The sequence below is a fragment of the Polypterus senegalus genome, chromosome 8 (assembly GCF_016835505.1).
Source record: "Polypterus senegalus isolate Bchr_013 chromosome 8, ASM1683550v1, whole genome shotgun sequence".
Classification (NCBI taxonomy): domain Eukaryota; kingdom Metazoa; phylum Chordata; class Cladistia; order Polypteriformes; family Polypteridae; genus Polypterus; species Polypterus senegalus.
In genome coordinates, this window is record NC_053161.1 from 116921814 (window position 1) to 116947249 (window position 25436).

Sequence of the window (25436 nt, forward strand, 5' to 3'; positions counted from 1 at the left end):
CTGTATGTAAAATTACCACATTTATTAAAGGTAATTGTTACAAAAATACTAAAATTCTAATATATTCAGTTGACTTTGTTTTTCAAAGCAATAAATGTAAGCCAGTCATCCATAACAACCACTTAACCCTCAATGTGTTATAATAATCGGTAGGCACGCTGAGAGCGCTGATACAGTTGAAGTGGCACACGTCACTGGATGCATGGAGTTCAAGAATTGCAATGTCCACAGATTAGCTTTCTAAGTGGACATCAAGGGAAATTTAAGAAAATGCCCTGCACAGTAACCAATACAGTTTGGTTTAGAGAGTTTGAAGAAATGTCAAATGAGACAGACAGGGACAAAAGAGGTGTCCACAACAAGTAAGGAGCAGTGGCTGTAGATTTTTATTCCATCCATTTAGCAATTAAGAAACAGTTACTTCAGGTAATTGGGCAAATTACTTTTGCCTTAATATTAATTGTCTTGCTCTTTAAGATTCAGAACCCTTGTTTATTTTACTTAACTGACAGTGAAACAATAATGAGATGCAATGTGAGCTGCACTGGTACATCATCCAAATTTGGCTCTGGGTGTGGCTTTGTAAGATGAGCTTTTATGTTTATTGTCATGTTACTAGGTATTGAGATTAGTGTATTTCATATCAAATACATGTTTGTTCGAATATATCATAGTGTGGGTTAAAAGTTCAGGCTACATACATGTCACTAAGAAAACCTTTACATGCTATTTAAAATTAAATTACTTTTTTTTATAAAGTTTATATTTTTTCTAAAATTTTATAACTTTTCAGGTTGTGACACAGATTTCTGAAACAAAACATTGGGTCTAATACAGCTTGATTCTTAAATACTGATGTGGTGATGGATTTTTATTGCAGAGGAAGAGGCTGCAATGTGGATGATGATGCTTGTCACAGAACATGTGTTACAGCAAAAATTAAGAACTTCAAGCCAAAAGTATGCTTGCACAAAGAGTCCAGAAACCTTTAGCCCTTAAACATCCCTGCACTAAATGAAAATGGGTGCTGAATTCCACAGGACACTTACAGTATATCTTCATAAACATTCCATTCTGTTTTGTGTTTTTATATCAGTTTATGTGTATGGCCCTGTTTTCAGGTGCCACTTTCGTTTGATGCCTGCAGTTCACCTGCTTCTTTTCAGTAACTGTTCATGAGTCATAAGCGCTTGATTCTTTGAAGAGATGCTGCGAGCACAAAAGTTAAAATTAAAAGGCATATCAAAAAACATATTGTACAGACATGTAGCACTAAGAATATTTATGCTACGTTTGAAAATATACTTTGTGTATGGTAGCCTGTAGAACTAAAGAGCAGGCAAGTAGAAGCATGTGTCTGATATGAACGAAATTGATGTGACAGAAAACGAGGATTAGTAGTACAATGTTTCATAATTTCAGAATCTATGTTTGTGGATCAGTCAGTATTTTTTGACAACTCCAGCCAAACTGCAGATATTAATTCCATAGTCTAACTTCAAACGGGTCCAGAAATTATATTTTTTTCAGTTTTCTTTTCTTTTGCTTTTAAGGTTAAAAGCCATTTAGGATCTCTCTAAGCAATGTAAAGGACTAGACAACACTCCTCAAAATACGTTTGAAAAGTATCTCACAACTTATATTCTTCTTAAAACTTAAGGCTGCAATGGACTAAAAGTAATATAATTTCTTTCCAGCATGGGCTGAAACGCACCTCCATTTGAATAATGTTCTACATATGAAACTGTCTCAATTTTACAACCAGTGTTTTCATCCTTGCTTTGCCAACTACAACTACTAAAATGTAAATAATGCTATCCATGTTATTGTGGACAAATATTTAAAAAGTTATCCTCCTATAACCACTTAACTTTGGGCAGATATATGGACACAGCAGTTTTAGCATAGGTTCTGCTTCTCCACCATGTTAACTAATTAAAACAGAGTATATAAAATGAATAAGTGAACAGATTACTTTATATTATACATGTTCTACATTTTGAAGAGCAATTTTTAGTAGTTTTGAGCAAATTTGTTTTGCAAATGAGATGCAATTTCAGATGCCGGTAGCTTTGGAACATCAAGAAAAAATGGTAACTCTGTTTTAAAATGTTTTCCAAATTTTCTTTCATTATCAAAACCCCATTAAACATGTTCATGATTATGCAAGCCAGATCCAATCCTAGCATCTTCAGGGGCAAAGCAGGATGGGGTGGCCAGACAATTTCAGGACATACTGTAATGCACATCCCTGCAATTTATTACCAGGAATCTAATCTACATGATTTGGCTATTTGGAGGAAAATCAGGGGATCTTAATGAGAGGTGACAGAGAGCATCTTGGTCACAATATCACATCTAGGGCTACAGGGTTGTGAGGCAACAGCTATAAGCACTTGTTTACTGTCCTGACTTTTTCCAAATATATTTACTGGAAATCAGAAGGAAGGTTTTTTCTTTGGTATTATTAGGTAAATATGGTTTATTTAAATAATAGAAGAATGTGATTTAACTTTTATAGCTTAAGCATTTCACCTATACAGTATACTGTATATAAAACATTGCATAGTTTTACCTTAGGCACTGACACATGAGGCATGTAGCTTTAAAAAGTAAAACGGGTAGTACCAGTTTTGTTCTCATCATGACTAAACTATATTGTAATTTGGAATAGGTAAAGCCTTGAAAAGATTGATTAAAAAAAAAAAAGGCTGTGCATTTCTGTCTGTTTTTTTTTTCTATTTTTCAATCCCCCTGATATAAGTTAACTTTAGTCTGATTGGTCTGTTCAGTAAATATACTGTATATACTGTACTGTATATATGCAGTATATAAGTGTGTATGGCAAAGTCTAGCTGACTTATTTTGCACTTGAACTTCCTTGGTCTTTAAACCCTTGAGCAGTTTATTTAGTGCTTTAGATCCTTTGTCACTAGTGTGAATAGACAAATATTTTTCTCAGTGTTTAGGATTTCACTTAATTGGATGTTAGTTGAAGAGCAGTTGTGTTTTGCGTTATCTTTAGCCTTTCCGTAGGCAGTATCTGTTATAGAAAATGTTTACTATGGTTTCATTTCTTAATCAATATCATGAATGTGTAGGGTAATATATAATGTGTCACTTTTTGATATGTTTTGGCCTTAATAGATGCAAATCTCTCAGAATTCTATTGTAACTAGACCTGCAATCATATTTCAGTCCTCCAAGGCGATATCCATATTGATTTCTTTTAGAAATACAGTACCCATTATGAGTAATTTGAAATGTTGTTCATATCATAGTTCTTGTGTTTTATGTATAATTCTTCTTTATATTGCTTTCATTCTGGGATTTTTATTTTTTTGACATTGGTGACATTTTCAGGACTTCTGGTTTTCATCAACAGCATTAGCTGTTTTCTTTCAAATAATGGGTTAGTTTAAATTGATCCAGTGTACATGAGAGTCTATAAAATATAAATATGATAGGGGGTATTTGTTCCTAACTTTCTTAAAATGTAATAATATTTAATTGACTTTTTTTGGAAAGGGTCTGTATGAGCATCCAGATTTCTTTTGTTGAATTCACCTTCAGATATTTGCTGCTCAAGTACTGATTACCAGTTACCAGCATCTACTGTTGTGTTGTGTACTTTGCTTATTTTATGCAACTTTCTCCATTTAAAAACGTAGCCTTGAGAAAGTTAGGCTCAAACAAGCGAGTAAATGTCCGATATAGGAAAAGGGAGCGTTTTCTCAAATAGAATGCTGCATCATGAGTTGATAGCAATAAATTGTACTCCGTGACTATAGATGCAAACCATGTCATGAATCACAGCATGCCATCATCTAATTTAGGTGGTGACAGACAGCAGAAGGAAAACCATGAACCATCTTTTAAAGATATAAAATGTGGAAAAATCCCTAAAAATGTATTTTGCTATGTATCCTGACAGGTACAATATAGTGTTTGAGTTTTTTTAGTGATATAAATGATTTTTATTTGCTTAATTCATTGCATTGTCCAGAAAGAAAATGTTATGTTAACCTAAACCCTTAAATTCTTCTTTTTTCAGGCTTTATAACTACTCCATAGTATTATCCTCCATCATTTGTAATTAATAACTTTTTTACTTTAATACATTGCTGCATTTTTCAAGTGTTTCCTCAGTTTTGGTGATTATCCAAATCCTCTCTAAAAAGTGATGGTTGCCCAGTGGCACTTTACTGGGATGTGTGGTTCCTTGTAGACCCATTGCTTGACAAAGAATGATTTAATTCTTAGATGGGTTCTTAGCATATTAAATTAGCTCTTTGGTGCTAGAAATGGTTCTTAATATATGTGTACACCAGAAATCTTTAATATGTAGTTGATGATAGCAGGATAAAACGGATAAAAAAACCAAAAGAAAAAACTGAACTTCACCTTTGTTGCTGTATGCAGAATCAGGATTTTACAGGTTTATCAGAAATCTATTATCATTTATTCATGGTTATTTATGGATTTAAATAGATAAGTTCTTTCTGGAACCTTCCTGTGGATCGTTCTTTTGGAAACTAAATATAGTTCACCCATATGGCATCGCACTGAAGAGCCACTTTGACACCTTTATTTTTAAGAGTGTCATTTTAAGTTATTTTACTATGTGTCCCTTATTTATTCTCATTTAGATTGGAGTTCTATGATTTAACAGGTTAACTCACCATATCATTATCCTAGTTATTATAAATGATAATGTGATGGTATTGGTACATATCCATGGTTTCCACTGATGCCATGTTTAGTGATAACCCCATATCTTTATTTTTTGTATGTTTTGGTTTTATCTATTTCTCCAGTTTGACTGTTCAAAAAACTTTAACAAGTTTATTTGGCAGAAATTGCCCTTTTAAGATTAGGCTGGCAGCAGACTAGACCAGTGCTTTCCAAACTTTTTCCATGGTAACCCCATTTATTTCTTCAAAAATTTCATTACAACATCCCAGCCTAATAGGTGTATTTACATGCTCGGATTTTAGAAGAGGAAGGGGTGGGAGGTTGAGAGAGACTCATGTTTACATTCACAAACAGATTTTTTTCATGAAGATTTTCTGCAGTGAGTGACTTACATATGACAGGTGAGTTGTATAAATTTCTTTGATTTTAAGTGAAATGTGAGTTTAATTTGCATTTCTTCTTCAAGCATTTGTACATTTTCTCTGTTTTAATGTTTTTACATAGAACCACATTTCTGATTTAATTTTGTTATAAAGACTCTAAAGTCTTAATTTAAAGAGTACCTTTTAAGTCAGCAATATTTATTAGCCACTTCAGTCAATACAACATTTAACACGTAGTCTGCCACGTAGGTGGATGTTCTGGCTTGACATGCAATGCCCAAAACAAAGGTTTCATGAAAATAAAATATTAAGCTTGCTTGTATTCATTTTTTGTCAGGATTTTTTGTGTGATCTCTGCTCTGTTCCATTATCTCTTTGACCACATCACTTTGTGCACACAGAGAATTCCATTTTTGCAGAGGGATATTTTTTTTTAAGTTAGTATTTTAGCTGCCATTTTCATCTGCTTATTTTAAGCAACTATGTACGAGTCATAAGCATGCCATTCTTTGCAGACACACCATGATAAATAAAGTATTGTTGTTAATACATTTTTAAAAGGTATTTATGCTATAAATATATACAGGATGTAGCAATCCAAATATTTAAACTATGTTAGAATATGTTGGAATGTATTTTTAATGTTATTATTCAAATCTTACTTTTTGGCTGATTTGACAGCTGTATATTACATTTATTTGTTCTATATTGAAAATTTGTCTCTTTTATTTGTAAACTTGATAAGCAGTTTAGTCTGGCATTTTCTTGACAAACATCTCAAGAACATTTGATAGATTTTTGGCTTTTTTAAATATTTGTACTGCGTTTATTATTTGTTTGCTTGTGTCATACGTTTTGGTAAGAAACAAAGTACGCAGGTTTCATTTCGAAATTCTACACGTAACGGTCATAACGGTCGACAACGTTCCCCTTGTTGAACTTTCTTATTTATGGCCCCATCTTCACAAAATTTGGTAGGTGGCTTCCGTGCGCTAACCGAAACCGATGTACTACTTATTTCAGTGGTTTGATGCCACTGTCTGCCTCCATATTGAACTTTCCAACGTCAGTAATTCTCCAACTTCCCGTGTAGGTAGAAGACTGAAATGTGGCAGGCTCATTCCTTACAGCTTACTTACAAAAGGTAAGCAGGTTTCATTTCGAAATTCTATGCGTAATGGTCATAACGGTAGACAACGTCCGCCATGTTGAACTTTCTTATTTATGGCCCCATCTTCACGAAATTTGGTAGGTGGCTTCCCTGCGCTAACCAAAGCCAATGTACGTACTTATTTTCGATGGTATGACGCCACTGTCGGCGGCCATATTGAACTTTCCAACGGTCTTTGTTACTTATGGGCCCATCTTCAAGAAATTTGGTACGCGGGTTCCCAACGCTAACTGAATCCTCCTTATGTAAATATATACATCCATAGCCTGCAGCTTGGTCACCATTTGAGGCGGCGTTGGGTCACCCATCCCAACGCCTCCCACGTTGTTGGCTGCCTGCCTATATAAGGCCATCCGTCGCTCCGGTCTCTACATTCCCTTCCTTGCTTCGCCATGGGATTCAAGTCTCCCTGCTGATAACTACAGCCTTTTTATTTAATCCACGGCTTCTCCACTGTTATATTGTTCGTTTATTACAATTATAGTTATTGTGTAGGTATTTTAGACTTACTTTACATTGTTCCGGTACCCATTTCTTTTATCATTCCAACCGTACCCCCATTAACATGTCTATCGAGGTGATCACCATTGATCAAAGAACTGTCACTTACCGAGTGGTTTCCATTCCCAGAGATGGCACCTACCTTTTCCATTTTCTTTGTTACATATTGCACGGCCATATCAGGCTCACTCCTGATATCCGGAGGAACATTGTGTCTTATGTATTGAATGACTGGGACAGGTTGAAGGTGTGGACTGATGACAGTACAGGAGATAATTATACTACACAGGAGCACTAGAAGAGTGAAATGCTTAAGCCCTTCACGTATGGTTCTGCATGTGAATTGATGGCTGCCACTGAATTGTTCGGTTGTCGCTTTCAAGTGTACCGAAATAGCCAAATATTTTACACCTTTCGACAACCGCCAATGCCTATTAAACATGTTTATGAATGTTTAAACTCTCAAAAGCTGGATGTGAAGTTATCAATGAAACCGGTTGTATACTTACAATGCTTGACAGATGCCGAATGTCTCTTCAACACAAGTCCTGCAAATACTGTCGTAATTGAAACAAACCATGAAACTCAAACAGATTATGACAGCAGCAATCCAAGCTGTGAGATTTGAGACAAGATTATTTTTCACATGGCCCATTGTACGTTGCATGCGCAAGAGTAAGCTCAGCGCACAGCTTGGTCATAATACAACCGGAGGGCCGAACTGACAATGTGGTATAAAAACAGATCCTTAACAAATAATTATTGGTATATTTTCCCTCAGTTTAAAAAGGTTTAATTTTCTTCTTAATAAAAATTTTAAGGCAGTACTTCACCGCTGCGAAACACGGGTATTTTACTAGTTTTGTTAATAAAATCGAAAATGTAACACCTGTGGTAAAACAAAATTAACAGTAGCCACGTTTCCATTATCCTCCTTTATGCACATTTTGAAATTGCAAAACAAAAAAAAAAACGGTAATGGAAAGACATGAGTTTCGAGAAAACTCAAAACATTTGCAAAAAAATGTATACGCTAGCTTGAGGTGGCTTTTCAGGAAATTCAACAAAGCAATAATTTGGAAGATTGCAATTGAAGCAGTTTTTTCACATTTAGATCGCATGACATGATGTAGATTTTCAAACAGCTGTTCAAATGTGATGTGGCAAATACAGTAGCATCATAAGCAATACCAGGTGACCCAACACAAATGTCCCTGATCATTAATTTGTTGCTAGGGACTCTGCAGAACAATAGATGTCCAGCCTTTCCTGTTCACATAATCCCAGTACCCATCACCTGGTGCACGAATAGGGATATGTAAGCTGTCAATAGCACCATACACCTGGGGTATTTTGTGTACCTTGTAATTGCACTTTGAAATCTGGAATGCCTCTTCCACATTGGGTAGAGTGATGTATTGCCTCATTAATTTGGAGCTGTTGGTCTGTCTCACCCCATATACACACCTCGGCAGCAACCCTATACTCTGCACAAGTATTTATAAAACGCGATGGCTATGCATTTCTCGGTCAGGACTAGCTCCCTCGTTTATACTATGGCAGGGGACACAAGAGGGGCTATTGCACTCCACAGTTCCATTAATGTTGAGCTGCTCATCCTAAAATTTTGTACCCACAACTCCTCAGAAAATCTTACTGCAGGTGATTTCAATCAAATCCCTGAGACATGTCTTCTGCCAAGTATAGAAAGTTAATCTTCCTTTTATTGTCCTCACTCACTCTCATCGCTTCCGATTAAAAATGAATATGCCAATTGTAGACGCAATTGAAAAAACTGAACCAACACCCATCATATTGGTCTCTATTTTTAATTTCATTTGATAAAACAAACTTTAATTTTATTGAATCACTCAATGGAAACACAGACAATTCACATTTGTGTTTTGTTGACTTTTAATAATTGTTGCATCTACCTGTATTTTACGCATAACAGTAATGGAAACGCAGCTACTTTTAATTTAGAACATTAGCCTTTTTTTATTTTCTTTATATAAATCATCAGTTCTTTACCTGAGGCACATCTGACTTCTCAGTTATGCCTGAGTCCTTTTCTTTTGATTTTTAAAAATAAAAAACTTGAATTAAAATGATCAGAGAATAAATTGTTTTAATTACTGTGGAAATTAATGCATTCATTTTTGCTTTTTTATGTGGCTTGTTTAATGCGTTAGAAAATATTGTCACATCCAGGGCCAGCAACGAGGCAAACACCTCTGGCAGTGCTTAGGTGAGGGTGGTATGTGTGTGTTTTTTTTTTAAATTACAAAACAGTATTACAAATAAGTTAAGTGTGCACCTAAAAAATTACATACACACCCAGTACTGTATTTATACAGTATACTATGTTTAATTAAAAATTAGCTAATTTATTTAAAGAATGCAAAAGAACAATCCAAGTAATGCATGATGTCAGTTTTTAAGTAAGATAGCAGCTGCAGGTGTCCTTAGCATGCCAGGAGCAAAGGTGTAGGTAAAGTAGTATTTTCCAACTTTTTTCTGTGGTGGAACAATTTTTGTAAACCAAAAAATTCCAACGCACACCTTGATTCTACCATCCAAAAAAGCATTAAACTTATACACATGGTAAACTGTCTGAATGGGCGGGACTGTGGGAGGCAGGAAAAAAGCAGCTATGTGATTGCTGTTTGCAGATACAGCACTTAGTGAACACTTTGGACGCATTTGGCGGCTCATACAGGTGGTCCTCTCTCTGTATCACTACACTCACCCAAGGTTAGAGACAACTCCTATGCCTACTGTCCCTCAGCTCTGCATGAGTCGCTGACAAACATGCATCCAGGCTGATGGACCCCCAACACAACTCCTGGCTGCAAAACTACGATTACTTTTATGTTGGCTTCTCCAGGTGATCCCATCGTCCTCAGACAGTTCTTGACCACCTGAGGAGTGTCTCTCTCTCTCTCTTGGGTCAGGACCCAGGGGCACTACACTGTTATTTCCAAGGGGCTTCAGTACAAAAACACTTGTGTAGAGTTTAATTATCAAATTATTGATGGTGTACAATTAAGGATAGTATTTGCAGTGTTTTAATGCAAGTTTTAATGTATGCCCAATTAGGAGATGCTTTTTCTTTGTTTAAGCCCGTCTTCAGCAGTGCATTCACAGTCAACAGTCATATGGATCATTTAATTTTTACTTTGACATGTCTGTGTCTCATATGCTATGCCAATTTGATAAGTAATACATTGGCCTCATTTTCTTATTGACTCATTTTTAACTTGCGTTTTAGGAAGGTATTCAAATTTAGGTTGTACTTGCATAAGTATAATTTTGGCAAAAGTTCAGGTTTAAGGTCATTGTTTATATTTAAACTATGACATGATTTTTTTAATTCCTTTGTGTACTGTACTGAGAGACACAACAAACCTTATTGCAATGGCACGTATGAATGTGCTATCCTGGAGGAGCTGGACTACCTGTGCAACCTGAATCGGCTGCAGGTACTGACTCATGCTACCAGTAGTGACAAGGACACTAGCAAAAAACTAGAGAAGAATCAGTCCCTTTTTGGGGGTTGTCTTGCTGTTGCCTCTTCAGTGCTCCTGTTGTCAAAGCAGGTGAAGTTGATTCACAATTGCTTATGCTTTTTAACTGGACTAATTGATATCCCTGAAGCTTAATTAACTTGGTGTTTGACTTCTGGGGTTTTAGTATGGATACACTTTGTCTGCTGAGCGCCATGTGATCACAACTGAGCTGATGGTTCTTCTCTCTCGCGCTCGTGACTCTCTCTCTCACTTCTCCTGAGGGCAATCGTCTCCTATTCTCCATCTGAGTCTGTGTGCCTCACTCATATAGTCAACATCTGTACAAGCGTATACTGTTTACTAGAGTATTGTGACTGTGTGTGTGTGCGCACACATGTACTATAAAGTGCGAGTCCCCATCTTACGCCCCAAAACACGAAGCTGAGTCTCAGTACTTTAACAACACCAGCTTTATTCAGCTTGAAACGGCAACAGCGCTGTTATTTATTGTAGCGGAATCTTTATAATGTTCCTTGTATGACCCATTGACGGCAGGCGCTTATAGCATGTCTGCGATCTTTTTGGATGCGCTTGTACGACGGACTGCTACAGCACTGGGAGACTGCGATTGCTTTGGGACACTCTTCCGCGTGTTGTCCCGTTGGGTGGAATCCCATATGAGTTTAGAAACTCACTCACACCAGCCATGATTCTTTTTAAAGGTAAAGTGCAGGTTAATTTGTTTTATGTATTTTTACTTAAAATTTTGTATTAATCATTTTTATATGAATAGTTTTGGGTTGTGGAACGAATCATCTGAATTTCCATTATTTCTTATGGGGAAATTCGCTTTGATATACGAGTGCTTTGGATTGCGAGCACGTTTCTGGAATGAATTATGCTCGCAAACCGAGGTTCCACTATATATATGTATGTGTGTGTGTGTGTGTATATATATATATATATATATATATATATATATATATATATATATATATATATATATATATATATATATATATATATATATATATATCTATCTATCTATATATATATATATATATATATATAATTCACTAAGGCAAGACAACCATGGAAAGCACGCCGGAAGGGGCGTGGATTCACTGAGCCACCGACAAGTAAGACACCTATGGCACACGCAGGAAGGAGCCACGGCCACCAACTGGCACCTCCGAGCCACGTTGACTGTTCATAGAGGCATGTTTCTCGCGGAGGTGAATCGCCATATGCAGCATGTAAAACGGTTTGCGAGGGGTATCCCATGGGATCCTTAAAAAAATCCTTTACAATTGAGGCAGTCTTTAAAAACCGAGTTTTCGGTTACGACGCACGTCCGCGTGCACCACAGCAAACTGTTTTACACGCTACATGCAGTAATTCGCATCTGCGACAAACATGCGTCTTCTTAGATGCTCCTGCAGGAACACAGAAAGTCTACGTGAGTCACAGGTGCATCTGGACTGTGCATAGATGACAGCGACTTAAGTGACGAGTTGGAGGTGGGCACATGAGCGATGGCGGTCCGCCAGTTTTCAGTCACGGACGATTGTGTGTTGGTTTGTTCCATGCATTGTTATAATGTTGCTTTTCTTGCTGATTTATTACATTACCGATTTTTCAAATGTTAATTTTCTCCACCTGCTTAAATTCATTAAAAAACCGGCCTGATTATGTGGCGTATGGTATGCTGCGGGTTGCCTAGTATGTATATATATGTATAAATATATGTGTATGTATGTATATGTACATATATGTATATGTATGTATGTATATATGTATATGTATATATATGTATATGTATATGTGTATATGTATATGTATATATGTGTGTATATATATGTGTATATATATATATATGTGTGTGTGTATATATATATATATATATATATGTATGTGTATATATATGTATATGTATATGTGTATATATATATATATATATATATATGTATATATATATATATATATATATATATATAGAAATCATTTTGTCCAATGCACATTATGCATTCACAAGTGACTCTGTCGCCAAAGTGAAACTGCCGAGAAAAGAGAGAAACGCGATTAGTCACTAATACACAAGCGAGGCGAGCGCATCAGCAAAATGAAACTGCCAAGGAAAGAGAACCTCACTTAGACGCAGAGGGGACTGGGCTGTCTCATTGTCTGGAATCCCTGCAGATTTTATTTTTTTTCTCCAGCCTGGAGTTTTTTTTTTTTGTTTTTTCTGTCTTCCCTGGCCATCGGACCTTACTGTTATTCTATGTTAATTAATGTTGACTTACTTTATTTTCTTACCTTGTCATTTATTTTTCTATTCTTCATTATGTAAAGCATTTTGAGCTACATTTTTGTTTGAAAATGTGCTATATAAATAAATGTTGTTGTAATGCACAACCGATGTGATTGATTGAAGTGCCAGAATACATAGTTTCTAGGGGACTGGGCTTTTTTACAGCATGGGCTTACACAGATAGTTACTTTATAATCGTATAAATGTTGGACTGTGGAATATAATATAAAAGGTTTTTGTCACTTGTGCAGTGAAAGTTTTACTAGAGTGTGCTAATCAACATGCTATGTGACAATACTACAGAAGCATGATGTTAGTATTACTGCTTACCTTAAAACTTCTGTGTTTCTTGCGTGACAAATTTCCAGTCATAGACAAATGAGAAAAAAGGGAAAATAAACAAACAAAAATCATTTAAAACCTAAAAACCTACTATTAGATTTTACTAACAATAGCAGTTATTTACATGCATATCCAGTTTAAATTTTGTAAAATTTTTGTCCAGTTTCTGTTGTATGACTAAGACCAAATGGGTCAGGTTTTCTACTGTTAAACAGAATAGCTTTTGAGCTTTTTGTTGAATTCTTGATTACAGTGTCGTATTTTTCTTCATTCTGCTAATTCCATGGCTCCCTATATTTTAAGTATCAAGATGGGGTCAGATATTACATTGCTAAAATTGGGTTGTAAAATGGTAATTCAATTTCATGTAAATAGAAACATTTCTGTTACATGTAGTGTTTTTACATTTCTGTTTCAAAATTTACTAAGTGTTGCATAAAAGTGCAGTTATTAAAACACCTAAACGCAGTATCCCACTGACGATTTGGAGAATATTAGTTTAGAAAAATGTTCTGGCAGAAGTAAATAACAGGCATTCCATTCCCTATTGACTAAAACCTCAAATAGCTCTGCTTCCTATTTTATACTCAAGTGTGCTTATGGAATAAAAGAGTGGAACAAGGGCATTACTTGTTTAGAATGTTTTAATTCAATAAAATGATTATTTTTTTCTACTCATTCTTTTTTCCGGACTTATGTGAAACTTATTTTAACATTATATTTGCACTTAAAAGCTAAAAATTAAGGTTGTATTTCAGTAAAATATTCACAGGCAGGGAAAAGGATACAAGATGTGCAACACTGTAATTAACAAACCTCTAATGTGGACATCAGTTTGCAAATACTGTGTTAAAAGTTTTTTGTGATGCTTCATCTACTGTTCAATTTGGTTTTACACATTCTGGAACTTTAACTTTATTATACTTTTTGTAACTGATAAACATACCAGTTATCTATTTTAGTTGGAGGGGGAAAGTTTTGGATTAGGTGAATTCAGTATTTTGTGTGGTGGAATTAAGAGCTTGCATCATCATAAAGCACTTCATATAGAAAGAGAGGTTACAATATATTGTCAAAATGAAAACTTGAAATTTAATACAATAAAGGTGCAGTCCATTATTAATGTGTGTTTGGTGTTAAAGTGCCGTCAGCGTAATGGATTGTGAATATAGGTAAATCAAATGTAAGAAGAAGTGCTACAAAAAGTGTAGTATTGCAGGGTCCATTTCAGAGAATTAATTTATGAAGAAAATCTCAAGAAAACGAGAGATGAGACAATGCCTACCTTAACTTAAGTATTACAATTGGTGGAGTCTTGCTGACTCAAATAGTTAGAGTTGCAGAGAGTCAGAGCATAAATTAAGCAAGCATTCAAGCAGTTGTGCGGTGAAGTGAAGCTTTGAAGTAGAAAACGATTAGCCGTAGTAGTAGCAGTAGTATGTGTATGGAGTACAGTGAAACTCTTACTTGAATGTCTGATCAACAGACAATATGTTGCCACTCTCTGACACGATGATAAACAAGAATCTATAGATATAATTCACTAAGCACACACAAGACAGAGAGCCATGCCCGCCAACACACAGAGCCCCGCCTGCCAACTCTAAGACCATGGGATATGCTCGACAGAGCCCCGGCCACCAACTCTAACCCTCCTACCATGTCATGGGATACACACGACAGAGCCACGCACGCCAACTGTAACCATCCTCCCACGTCCAGCGTCGCTCTAGAGGCATGTGCACTGCCTGCTCATGTGCCCGCACGCAACAACTCACTAAACACAGCCTCAGTCGCTTTCGTCTGTGCAAAAGTCCACATGCACCTCTGAGAGCCATGCCCACCAACTCACAGAGCCCTGCCTGCCAACTCTTAAGGCCATGAGATATGCTCGACAGAGCCCCGCCCGCCAACTCTTACCCTCCTCCGGGCCAAGCAAGACCGCGAGCGGACGCACTACAGAGAGCCTGCGGTAGATAGGCCAATGTTATGTTCTTAGACGGGAATGGCGGTATCTTCTTGAAAAGCAGTGTAAAACTGAATGCGATGACTGTGCATGGGGTTTGCGAGTTCACACTGAAAGAAATTCAGCGTTGAGATATCTCTGCAGTCGGAACGTTTTTGAACAAATAGTGCATTGAAAGACCTGTGTGGAATGCTTTTGTTCAGTGGAGTGTGTGTTTAAATGTGCTTTGAGATATTTCTGGAGCGTGAAGGTTTTTGAGCAAATGTTGCATTGAACTTCCGGTGTAAAATGCGTTTGTAAATGTTTTTCAGTAAGAGGATAGTGGGATGGTGACGTCACATCAGTGTGGCTGCAGACAAATGTTTGTGTTGAATGGATTTGCACATGGTTCAGGAGATCCGTCTCTGTAATGGCACTAGACTTTCTGTTACCAGCATTCACTGCAATGTACTGGAGTGTAAGACTATCACATCTGTTACCTCATAAACTGTCCTTATTCCCTGGATTTCCCTGACCCCATCAGATTCAAATTTGCCTTTTACTTTTACACGCAGACAATTTCCTGCGAGATTGGCGTTTGCAATGACAATTAATAAGGCAAAGGCCAAACTTTCAAAAAGATATGCCTGTATCTGCCAAAACCTGTTTTCAGTCACGGACAACTGTATGTTGCTTTCTCCAGATATCAATCTTTTCATTCACTGACAGTTGTATCTTCAAACCCTCCTCATTTGGATTATGCGGTGCGGGTTGGCTAGTGTATTAAAATGTATATAACTCTATTTTAATTAAAACAAGCACAAGGTGGCTAACCTGGTGGTTTTTTTAATCAAGGAAACATAATTTGATCCAACTTGCTGTGTTTCTCATGCTAGTTTGGATGAAATTAATTCAAAATCCCTGCCTTGACATTAAACAAAATAATGTGGATAGATTTTTTGTGATAAACAGCATAGAAATTTTGTTATTGGTATTGACAGCTTTTAAAGTCACTGACCAAGGTTAGCTCATAATCCTGAAAGTGAGCAGAGATCAATTTAATTATTTCAGTTGAGGAAACCTTGTTTCTCAGTTTAACATTGTAGATTTTATAAAGGAAAACAGCTGAAAAATAATTTCAGTGTTCTAGATGTGAGACCGGTTTTAGTTTTTAGCATGAATTTAAGTTGGAGATCCATGGATAATAAGTTATGTTTTGTGAGTTTTTAATTGAAGAGCTTCTTTAAGTAGAAGGTGAGGTTGCCTGTAATGAATGTACATTCAGGATTGATTTTCATGCAGAGTTGGTTGTTACAAGTGTACAAGTAAACGGAAGTGTCTTGTACTAGGTGATTGTAGCTGCGTTTACCCAAAATTACCAAAGTTCTGCAGTATCCGAGAGGCCAAGGCAGCGTACAGAAGAGGGATAGAGGACCATCTGAGGAGCAACAACACCAGGCAGGTGTGGCAGGGTGTCCAGCACATCACCGGCTACAAATCTAGCAACTCTTCTTTGCCTCCTGTGAGGCGACATCAACAGCACTCCATCACAGCCGCCTGTTCACAACAGCAACATACTCACGGTGGAAGAGTGTGAGGTGAGGTGGGTGATGAGGAAGGTGAACCCGAGGAAGGCTACAGGACCCGATGGTATGGCTGGTCGGGTGCTGAAAGACTCTGCGAATCAACTGGCCGGAATCTTCACTAAGATTTTCAACCAGTCCCTGTCCCAGGCCACTGTCCCATCCTGCCTCAAGTCCTCCATCATTGTTCCGCTGCCGAAAAAATCCATCCAAAGCAAAGAGATCCACGGAGGATGCTGTGGCCACAGCCCTTCATGCTGCCCTAACCCACTTGGAGCAGCTGGGGAGTTACGCCAGACTGCTCTTTGTGGACTTCAGCTCGGTGTTTAACACCATCCTCCCACAACAACTGGTGTCCAGATCTGGAACTTCCATCACTCACCTGTAGTTGGATACCGGACTTCCTGTCTGGTCGCTCCCAGAGGGTCAGGCTGGGTCCCCACACCTCCACTGCTCTCAGCCTCAACACCGGATGCCGCAGGGTTGTGTGCTCAGCCCGCTCCTCTACACCCTCTGCACATATGACTATGTCCCCACTCACCATAGCAACAAGATCATAAAGTTCACGGATGACATGACGGTGGCCAGACTCGTCTCGGGCAAGAAGGGTGAACATGGAATAAAGGGACAAGGTGGATCGGCTATTAGAGTGGTGCAGAGTCAATAACCTGCACCTTAACACCACAAAAACGAAGGAGCTTGTTATTGGCTTTAGAAAAAACTAAACTGACATCCAGCCACTCATCATTGGCGGGGCCTGTGTGGAGAGGGTCCCGGTGTTCAGGTTTCTGGGCATTGAGCTGAAGGATGACCTGACCTGGAGCACCAACACCAAGAAGCTGCTGGAGAAGGCGCAGCAGAGACTGTATTTTCTGAGAATCCTCAGAAAGAACCATCTCCCCAAAAATCTGCTCCTTGCCTTTTATCACTGTTCCATCGAGAGTGTGCTCACGTACAGACTATGTGTGTGGTACGGCAGCTGCACTTCCTCAGATAGAAAAGCGCTCCACAGGGTCGTCAGGACAGCGGAGAGAACAATTGGTTGTACACTCCCCACTCTGGAACAAATCTACACCACCTTTTGCCATCTTGCAAGAGATACTGAGCAATGAAAACCAGGACAAACTGCCTTAAAAACAGCTTTTATCCAAAAGCAATCATGGCCCTGAACTCAGAATAAAACTGTGCAATATAGACCTTAAGTCAGCAAGTGCAATTTGTACATTTAACCAGAGAAATTTGTATATTTTGTAAAGTACTTTTATTACTATTCAGTTTATTATTTTCTCTCTTCTTATCTTTTTAACTCTTATGCCTCACACTGAGTCGACTGTACCTTCAATTTCATTGTTCCTTTGTAAAAGTGACAATGACAACAAAGATCTACCTATCTACCTACCTACCTGGGAATCTGGCAATAGCTTGACGTGTTGAAATGATTCCACAGACAAAATAATTAACAGTCCTTAATATGAGTAACGTAAAGCATTAACTTTCTAAGTTTGGCTCTTACTGTGATAATAACACTCAAGAAGGAAGTAGGAAATGACAAAGGAACATTTAGTAGTGATTTTGCAGTTATGAATATGTTCAATTAAAACAAAATGCAGGCATATGAACAGTAATTAAGAATTTTGAAATCACTCTTATTAATAAGACTTGTATATGTGTTGGAACAGATAAGGAAATATATTATTTAACAGGCATTAAAATGATGAGTTATAGTTAGAATGGAATTTCATATCCAAGAAAAAAAAATTGTTAACACATGGTTAATTCAACATTTTTCTTTTCTTTATCTGTTTATAGATCCAAGTTGCTTATAACAGTGCCCATGGCAATTCAAAATGGGATTCAGGTACGTTCATTTTTTATTTTTTTTTTCATATATTTGGTCATACTAAGGTAATCTTTATCTAAGAAGTTATTTCAATGGTTGTATATTTTCTTGCACTAGATTTAATGTGCTGGTACAGCCTTTATTACAAGCTAAGTTGCATTATTGGTGGTTAATTCTTTTTAGATTTGTTGAAAAGGAGACCGTGTTTTCACACTTGGTTAGTCTGGTATATATTTTTCTAGTATGATTTCCCCAAAAGTCTGGTTCACATAGGTAGGTGTGAATACGACAATTACAATGGTGTGTGTGGACCAAAACAACTGGACCAAGACCATTTGGAAAGAGTTGTCTTGGTGCAGTATCAAGCATACAATGTCCATTTTAGGGCATCTGCCTCCATCCTCCCTCCTACCTCTTTCAAAATGACACCCATTCTCTGAAAATACTTCTATGCTCCCTGCGTCAAAACTCCATCCTCCTTCCTACCTCTTCAAAATAGAATCTGACCTCCGACCAAAACTGCATCTGCATTCTGCCGTCCGACAAAGCACTGTCCTCTTGCCTGCCTCCTCCCTTCTCCCTATTCAAACAAAGTTTAAAGTTGAAGAATATGTCACGATTAACTAAATTATATTCGCACCCATGTGAAAATGATTGAAAAATACCTTGCCCTTTTTTGAAGCCTGCTTTTTCCTCATTTTTGTTTCTGAGGAGGGAGAGGAGGTGGGGGGAGGATGGCGCTTTGTTAGACTGTGTGATAAGACGTCCGTGGCAAAATGCAGTTTTAATTAAATACTCGTTTTCTGGAGCTTGTGGATGTGCACATTCTGCTGCTCACTCCAGGGTTGATTGGGGTGCTTGGCTGAATATGTATGTACTTGTGTGAAAATGCAAGCTGTTCAGTCAGATGCCTCATTTACACCTCAGGGTAAGTGGAGGATTGCACTTGCACCGTCAGGCAGTATAAAGGGTGCCTGCACAGCAGAAAAGGGGAGAGCAAATCAAGGAATACAACATGAGGAAGCAGTATTGGGTGACTGAGCAGAGTGAGCCAGCTTGAGAGAGCAGCCCTGCAGAAGAGAGAAGGATCGGCACTTCAGAGGCAGATTGGCCCTACTGATATTTTCAGAGGTGTGGATTTGATGGAGCTGGAGTCTTCCTCCAAGGAACATCAGGGCGTAAGAAGTTTTTATGGCTGAATTTTGACTTTTTTTTTTTGTACCATATGTAGTAGCGCATACTTTTGCAGTTATTTGACAATAGGTGTTTTGCCCATAGAGCTGTGTTTGGTAAATAAACCAAGTAATTGCAGAAAATTTCCTGTTGCTCAATAACATTCATTTCCCTGGATAAAATTGTTTCTGCCCAGTGAAAGAGGTCACCCACACACAGAACGTTTGTTAATATGTTAAGTTTGCTTGAAAGTTTCAGGATGACATGCAACCAAACTAGCTGAAAATTACAACAAAATAATGACTCATTTCCTGATTTGGAGTAAAGCAAATGGACTGAGTGTAAAAACGCCTATAGACAGTTAAACCAAAAAATCTTGCAGCATAATTTGGGTGCACACTTTTTGTTTAACCTAGCCCCACATTCATATTTTCTTAACTAGGGAGTTTTTCCTGACAAATAAATATTGCCGTTTAGCCACTAGATTATAAATGAAAAAAATTAAGGACTAAATAAAATTATAAAGCTATAAAAATGTGTTGTGTCCCATAAGAAATGTTGGTAGTGACTTCTACAAAGACTATAGCAGTGCCACAAAAGGAAAAACAAAATCTTATCCAAATGTCAGGCATAGAAGTTTGAGACCTCTGTCTTGGCACTATTTTTATCTTTACTTGATAGGTGACAACTGTATAATTTTCTATTTTTATTTTTTATTTTTTTTTAACAAGATAGAAAATGTCATGTTTATTAAGAATAACTTTTAAACAGTGCCTCCTGTCTAATTTTAGCTTGCTTTGTGAGTGTGTTTTAAAATAAACAAAATTTTTGTAGAAGGGTGTTTGGAAAATCAAGTAATGACCCAGCTTTCATGGAGTAGAAGTAAAACTAAGATTTACTATAGTGCATTTATTATTTTTTTTGAAGGTAGTAGTGCTGTAATGAATGACTAAAAGTAATAGTGTTTTTTATTTTCATTTGTTTTGTTGTTTTTATTTATTTGTTTGTTATTTATTTAGTGTATTTGTTTTTTTTTTCGTTTTGTCCTGTTAGGTGTGGTTTGGAGAAAAATTTGATATACCAGCATTAAGCCCCCGAAGTCCATTAACACCAAGACATGGCCCTGGTTTGGCAGATGTGTTCCAGTATGACCAGTGGCTTTCAGTACGACACGAGGCCACCTTGGTGCCAATGCAGGAGGATTTGGCCATCTGGCTGACTGGCATGTTAGGTATGATCTGTATCAACATATACCATGTTTTGTAGATCTATTTATGTCATTTATTAGTGAAACGAAAAGTAGGAGGTGGACGTATTTACATAAAATGGAATACCTTTGCATTGAAATGTAGTTGCAGCTGCACTTTATTTTTTAAAAAAAGCTCCTTTCTTTTGGTATTTTGTTTAATTAAATCTATCATTTTTATTTTTTCTATGGCAGTTTGGCAGAATGTATTGTAATGAGAATGGTATGTTAACTTTGAATTTTTATCAGATTTGACAACGCTTTTTTAATGTGCTTCTTTGTTTGTGACACCCATAAAGGCCATGTAACATCATATGACTTTTACAGTAATTTTCTGTCATAGCCTTAATTTACATATTCTCAGCGAGTTAGAGACAGTCGGTGGCATCCTCCAGCAAAGCCAGTCAAATAATGTAACATGCCCAGCAACTCAGTCCAACTTCTCTGTGATTCATTTGGTAAAACGTTTGATTTTGTCTTCAGACGTATTGGCAGGCATATGTACCTGAGAGCTGACAACCAGTGAAAGCTGATCCAGAGGTACCATGCATACAAAGCTGTGACGAGGAATTACGAGTGCAGGAGAAGCTCCTCTGTCTAGTGTCCTATGTTTTAAGTACCACAACAGAATGGGAAAGAAAAAAAGGCACAAAATTGCGGCCGAACTCACTGAACCTGTTAACCCTTTGTATGGCACTGGCTTTGTCGGGCAGTATATTATTGACAGTCACAGAAAAAAGGGGAGCATGACTGTGCTGAAAGATAGACACTTGGTTACTTGTCGTTTAATTGACGTGGTCCTACGACAAGATCAGCAACTATAGTTGGGAACTCGGACATATCCAGCAACTAGAAGACACGAAATTTGACATTTGTCTTAACTCTATATGCAAGATGAATTTATAAATTTTATTTCTATACCATACCATTTTCAAACCCGCTTGAAATCCTAGAACCCTATTGTATTCCCTGACCTTAAAATGCTTCTAATAAAACAGTTACAAAAATGTTAGAATGTTTACCAAATGTTATAACATTTGTTGTTCAAATAATTTTTAAATGTTTCCTACCATTACTGATCTGCCTTCATTTTATATTTTAGTATAGAAAAGTTTAGCTTTCCTTGATAGTGCCAGATGACCAGTGAAAGTCCTGCCATGTCACTTCAGTGCTACCCCATTCATCATCATTCTGCTATATTTAATGGACATTTATAATTTGTGTAAAATGAACATTAATGCTTACTTTATAAATTTGTATGTACAGCATGTATTGGGGTGTGCCAACACATCCACGTCCCAAAACACAGAAGCAGATTCATGCTTTAGTTGGACTCACTTAAAGGAAGTTTATTCTGAATTTTGCACATAGGACCACCCCTTTCACTGATTTGACAAAGGGCAGAAAGAATCGCAGCATTGTATGGACAGATGCTTCTGACAGGTCCTTCTCAGACTTGAAATCTGCTTTGTGCTCATTCCTGGTTCTGCAGAATCTGGACTTTTCTAAGAAGTGCTTTCTACAGACGGATATGAGTGCTTTTGGTTTGGAAGCGGTGGTCTCTCAGTGTTTTGATGGGAACATCCTATCACATTTCTGAGCAGGAAATTACACCCCAGGGAACATAATTACTCAACCATTGAAAAAGAATGTTTGGCAATTAAGAGGGCGGTGGAGACCCTCCGCTACTACTTATGGAGTTGGCAGTTTACCCTGGTGAATGACCAAGCTCTGCTCCAGTGGCTTTACAGACAGGAGGATACAAATGCCCAATTCACTCAGTGATTTATTAGCTTGCAGCCATTTGCTTTTGATGTTCACCACCATCCCGGTTTTGCACACGCTAATGCAGATGTTCTCTCGCATCTGGCTGAGCCCAGCTTAGATGGTCACTTTGTCCATACAGGTGTGAACAAAGCTTATGTGAGATTTTTTTAGACCTTCCCCAACTGTGCTACACACTGAAACATGGTTGATGGGTCTGTTAAGGATTGCTTGTCGGTCGCAGAGGCAACCACAGGTTCATGGCACCACTGAGGCAACTGCATGTGTAATGCGCCTGTCACCTGATTGTTGATGCAAAGAACATTCTAACCTGGGCACCTGCCTAGACCTGTCACTGCTTTGTTGCTGTGTCTGTGTGTATTGAAGTGGTAGCTCCTGTTTGAATAAATACCCTGACTGTTGCTGTTTTGATTGGTTTACTTGATGCCTTTGGACTCGACATCTTCTCTTGGGTGCAAGACAGTGACTCATGCGTCACAATGTTTAATTATTCTATCCATCCAGGGTCATGCCAGTCCAAGCAAGCATTGAGCATGAGACAGGAACAATCCCAGGAAGGGGCGCCAGCTCATTGCAAGGTGAATGCGAGCAAATACTCTAGTAGCATCAGTTCAGCATCACCAAATCCCCTATTCTGCATGCCTTTGGATGGAAACTGAAGCACTGAAGTTTTTATACATCTCGATGTGAGCGTGGAAACAGGCATACACAACATTTTAATGTGTACACACCATTTATATTTGAGGCTCCCAATGTTTTATAATGGACATGGGTCACCTGGAAAACAATAGACCAAAAACCGAATACATCCATTTTTCAAACCAGGAAACTTGTCCAGCATTGATCCTCATCTTAAGATTACACACACACACCCTATAAAATTTCTTATACATGTACTTTTTGAACAAAAATGCCAATATTATTAAATATGGCCACTTTAAAAGAAGACCAGCTGTGTGCTCTAGCTCTAACATCCGTTGTCTTCTGTAATTTGGTGCCACATGCTTACTGTTGTATTGAATTACTTATGTATTTATTTGAAAACTTATAGGAAGGCTACTGCTACAAGTGAATAGAAAAGTTATCCTTGCTTAGAGAAAAAATAGTACCAGAAATATGTGATATAATGATTTATCCATGCTCAATACCTTACATTATAAAATGCTGGGAATGGCTATTTATTTCATAAAATGTATATAAAACCCTTGCTTTAGAATACAATTTTACATGATAAATGCATATATAATCTTGTTTGTGAAGAAATAACTTTTGACTTTGAAATATACTGAACTTATTCTTTTAACCTGTGATGAACATTTTAAAAACTGTTCTGCTAGTGTCTCTTCTTTAAATGGTGTCATTACAAGGAACCAACAGTTTCTTTAGATCATATTCCTTCAGATGTTACTTAAGTAAATATCCTAGTTAGGGATTTAAAATCTTTTCAGCTGAAAATGACACAATCTTTCTGCAGCTACATAGATGGACATGTTTGATCGCAAGGGAGAATTTCTCCCTTCCATATTAAAAATGCACAGAGTATTGTACTGTTTTTGGATAAATGTTTACGTTATCCATGAAGCATCTTTGTTTCAGTGTACTCTCTGGAAACTGGCTCCACATTTTATTGAGCCATATAATGCTGTGTCTCAATTGTGTACTTGCTAATTAGTTTATCAGATGTGTTATATAGTTGATGATTATGTCTGCTTCTGAGTTGGTCTCCAGATTTGATCCATGAAAGTCCAGAAATGTAGATAGAAAAAATATTTCACTCCATTAAATCTGAAGTAAGTTTAACCTGACCAGCTTGACATGCTTCTTAATCCTATACTCTGAACACTTGGCACTTGGAGTTGCTGGATGAGGTTTGACAAATATCAATCTGATTTTATGTTGATTAACATTTTAACATGTGTATTTTAGGGCGAGAAGTAAAAGCACATCGCTTCATGAAAGAACTAGATAATGGAGTTTTGCTGTGTCAGTTAATTGGAGTCCTACAGAAAAAAGTATCTGAATGCTGTAAACCGGAGAAAGTCAAGGTAAGAACTGTTTCTTTCCAATCCATTCTGATTGCAGTTAAATTCAGGGTTTTACAGCATTACTGTGTTTTGTTTGGAATAAGTAATTAATTTCTCTCAATGTAGCTCCTCTTTATCCTGTTTTGTTTTGACCTATCACTGCCCTTAGTTTAAGCTTTAAAATTATTAATGTAGTAATGTGTAACATTCAAAACAACACTACTTTTCACTAATTGATATTAACAAATACAACACAAATTAAGTCAATCATTCATTATGTCAGTTGTATGCAGATGGAGAAATTAATATAATCCACTATTTTATTCATATCTGTACTAGATGAAATAACAATGCAAGGGGCCTTTGGTTTACATGTACTTCATTTTGTCCAATGTGGTTGACTTAATAAAAACTGTTACACAAGATATCATAACCTGTGTATTGGCTAAAGATATAAAGATTGAAGGAGTAGGAGTTGAAGGATATTTGTTGTATTGTGACTCATTTTGTAATGCATTCAATCTTCCATAAATTATTTAACAGCAAATATTCTTTCCCTCAGCAATTTCCCATGAAAAAGGTTTATTTCAAGAAAAGTGCTCCTTCAGGATCATTTTTTGCTCGTGACAACACTGCAAACTTTCTTAGCTGGTGTCGGAATATTGGTGTAGATGAGACCTACCTCTTTGAATCTGAGGGTCTGGGTGAGAATTTTTTCTCTCATTATTTGACATTACATTCTCTTTTAGTTCTTTTTGTAATGAGTTCATTATCAAGTGTTAAAGTAAGGCTTGAATATTTGGACAGGATAACAAAGAATCACATCTTAAAACTTTGAGTTGGAATCAGCTAGTTAAGAATTATGCTGATAGATTGCTTACTAAGACAAAAGCTACTTCCTAAAGTATTTTGCCCCTGTGCATTCCTG

General features: G+C 37.2%; 1 protein-coding gene across 4 annotated transcripts in view; it reads left to right on the forward strand.

The window, feature by feature from the left end:
• Positions 1 to 25436, forward strand: part of gas2l3 (growth arrest-specific 2 like 3) — a 97297-nt gene that overhangs the window by 42230 nt on the left and 29631 nt on the right. For all 4 annotated transcript variants that reach the window (XM_039761677.1, XM_039761678.1, XM_039761676.1 and 1 more), the window contains exons 3-6: positions 18250 to 18298; positions 20507 to 20684; positions 24411 to 24529; positions 25071 to 25212. In XM_039761677.1, the coding sequence (XP_039617611.1) occupies positions 18275 to 18298; positions 20507 to 20684; positions 24411 to 24529; positions 25071 to 25212 (463 nt within the window). In that variant the 5' untranslated portion in view covers positions 18250 to 18274. The remainder of the gene's footprint in view (positions 1 to 18249; positions 18299 to 20506; positions 20685 to 24410; positions 24530 to 25070; positions 25213 to 25436) is intronic.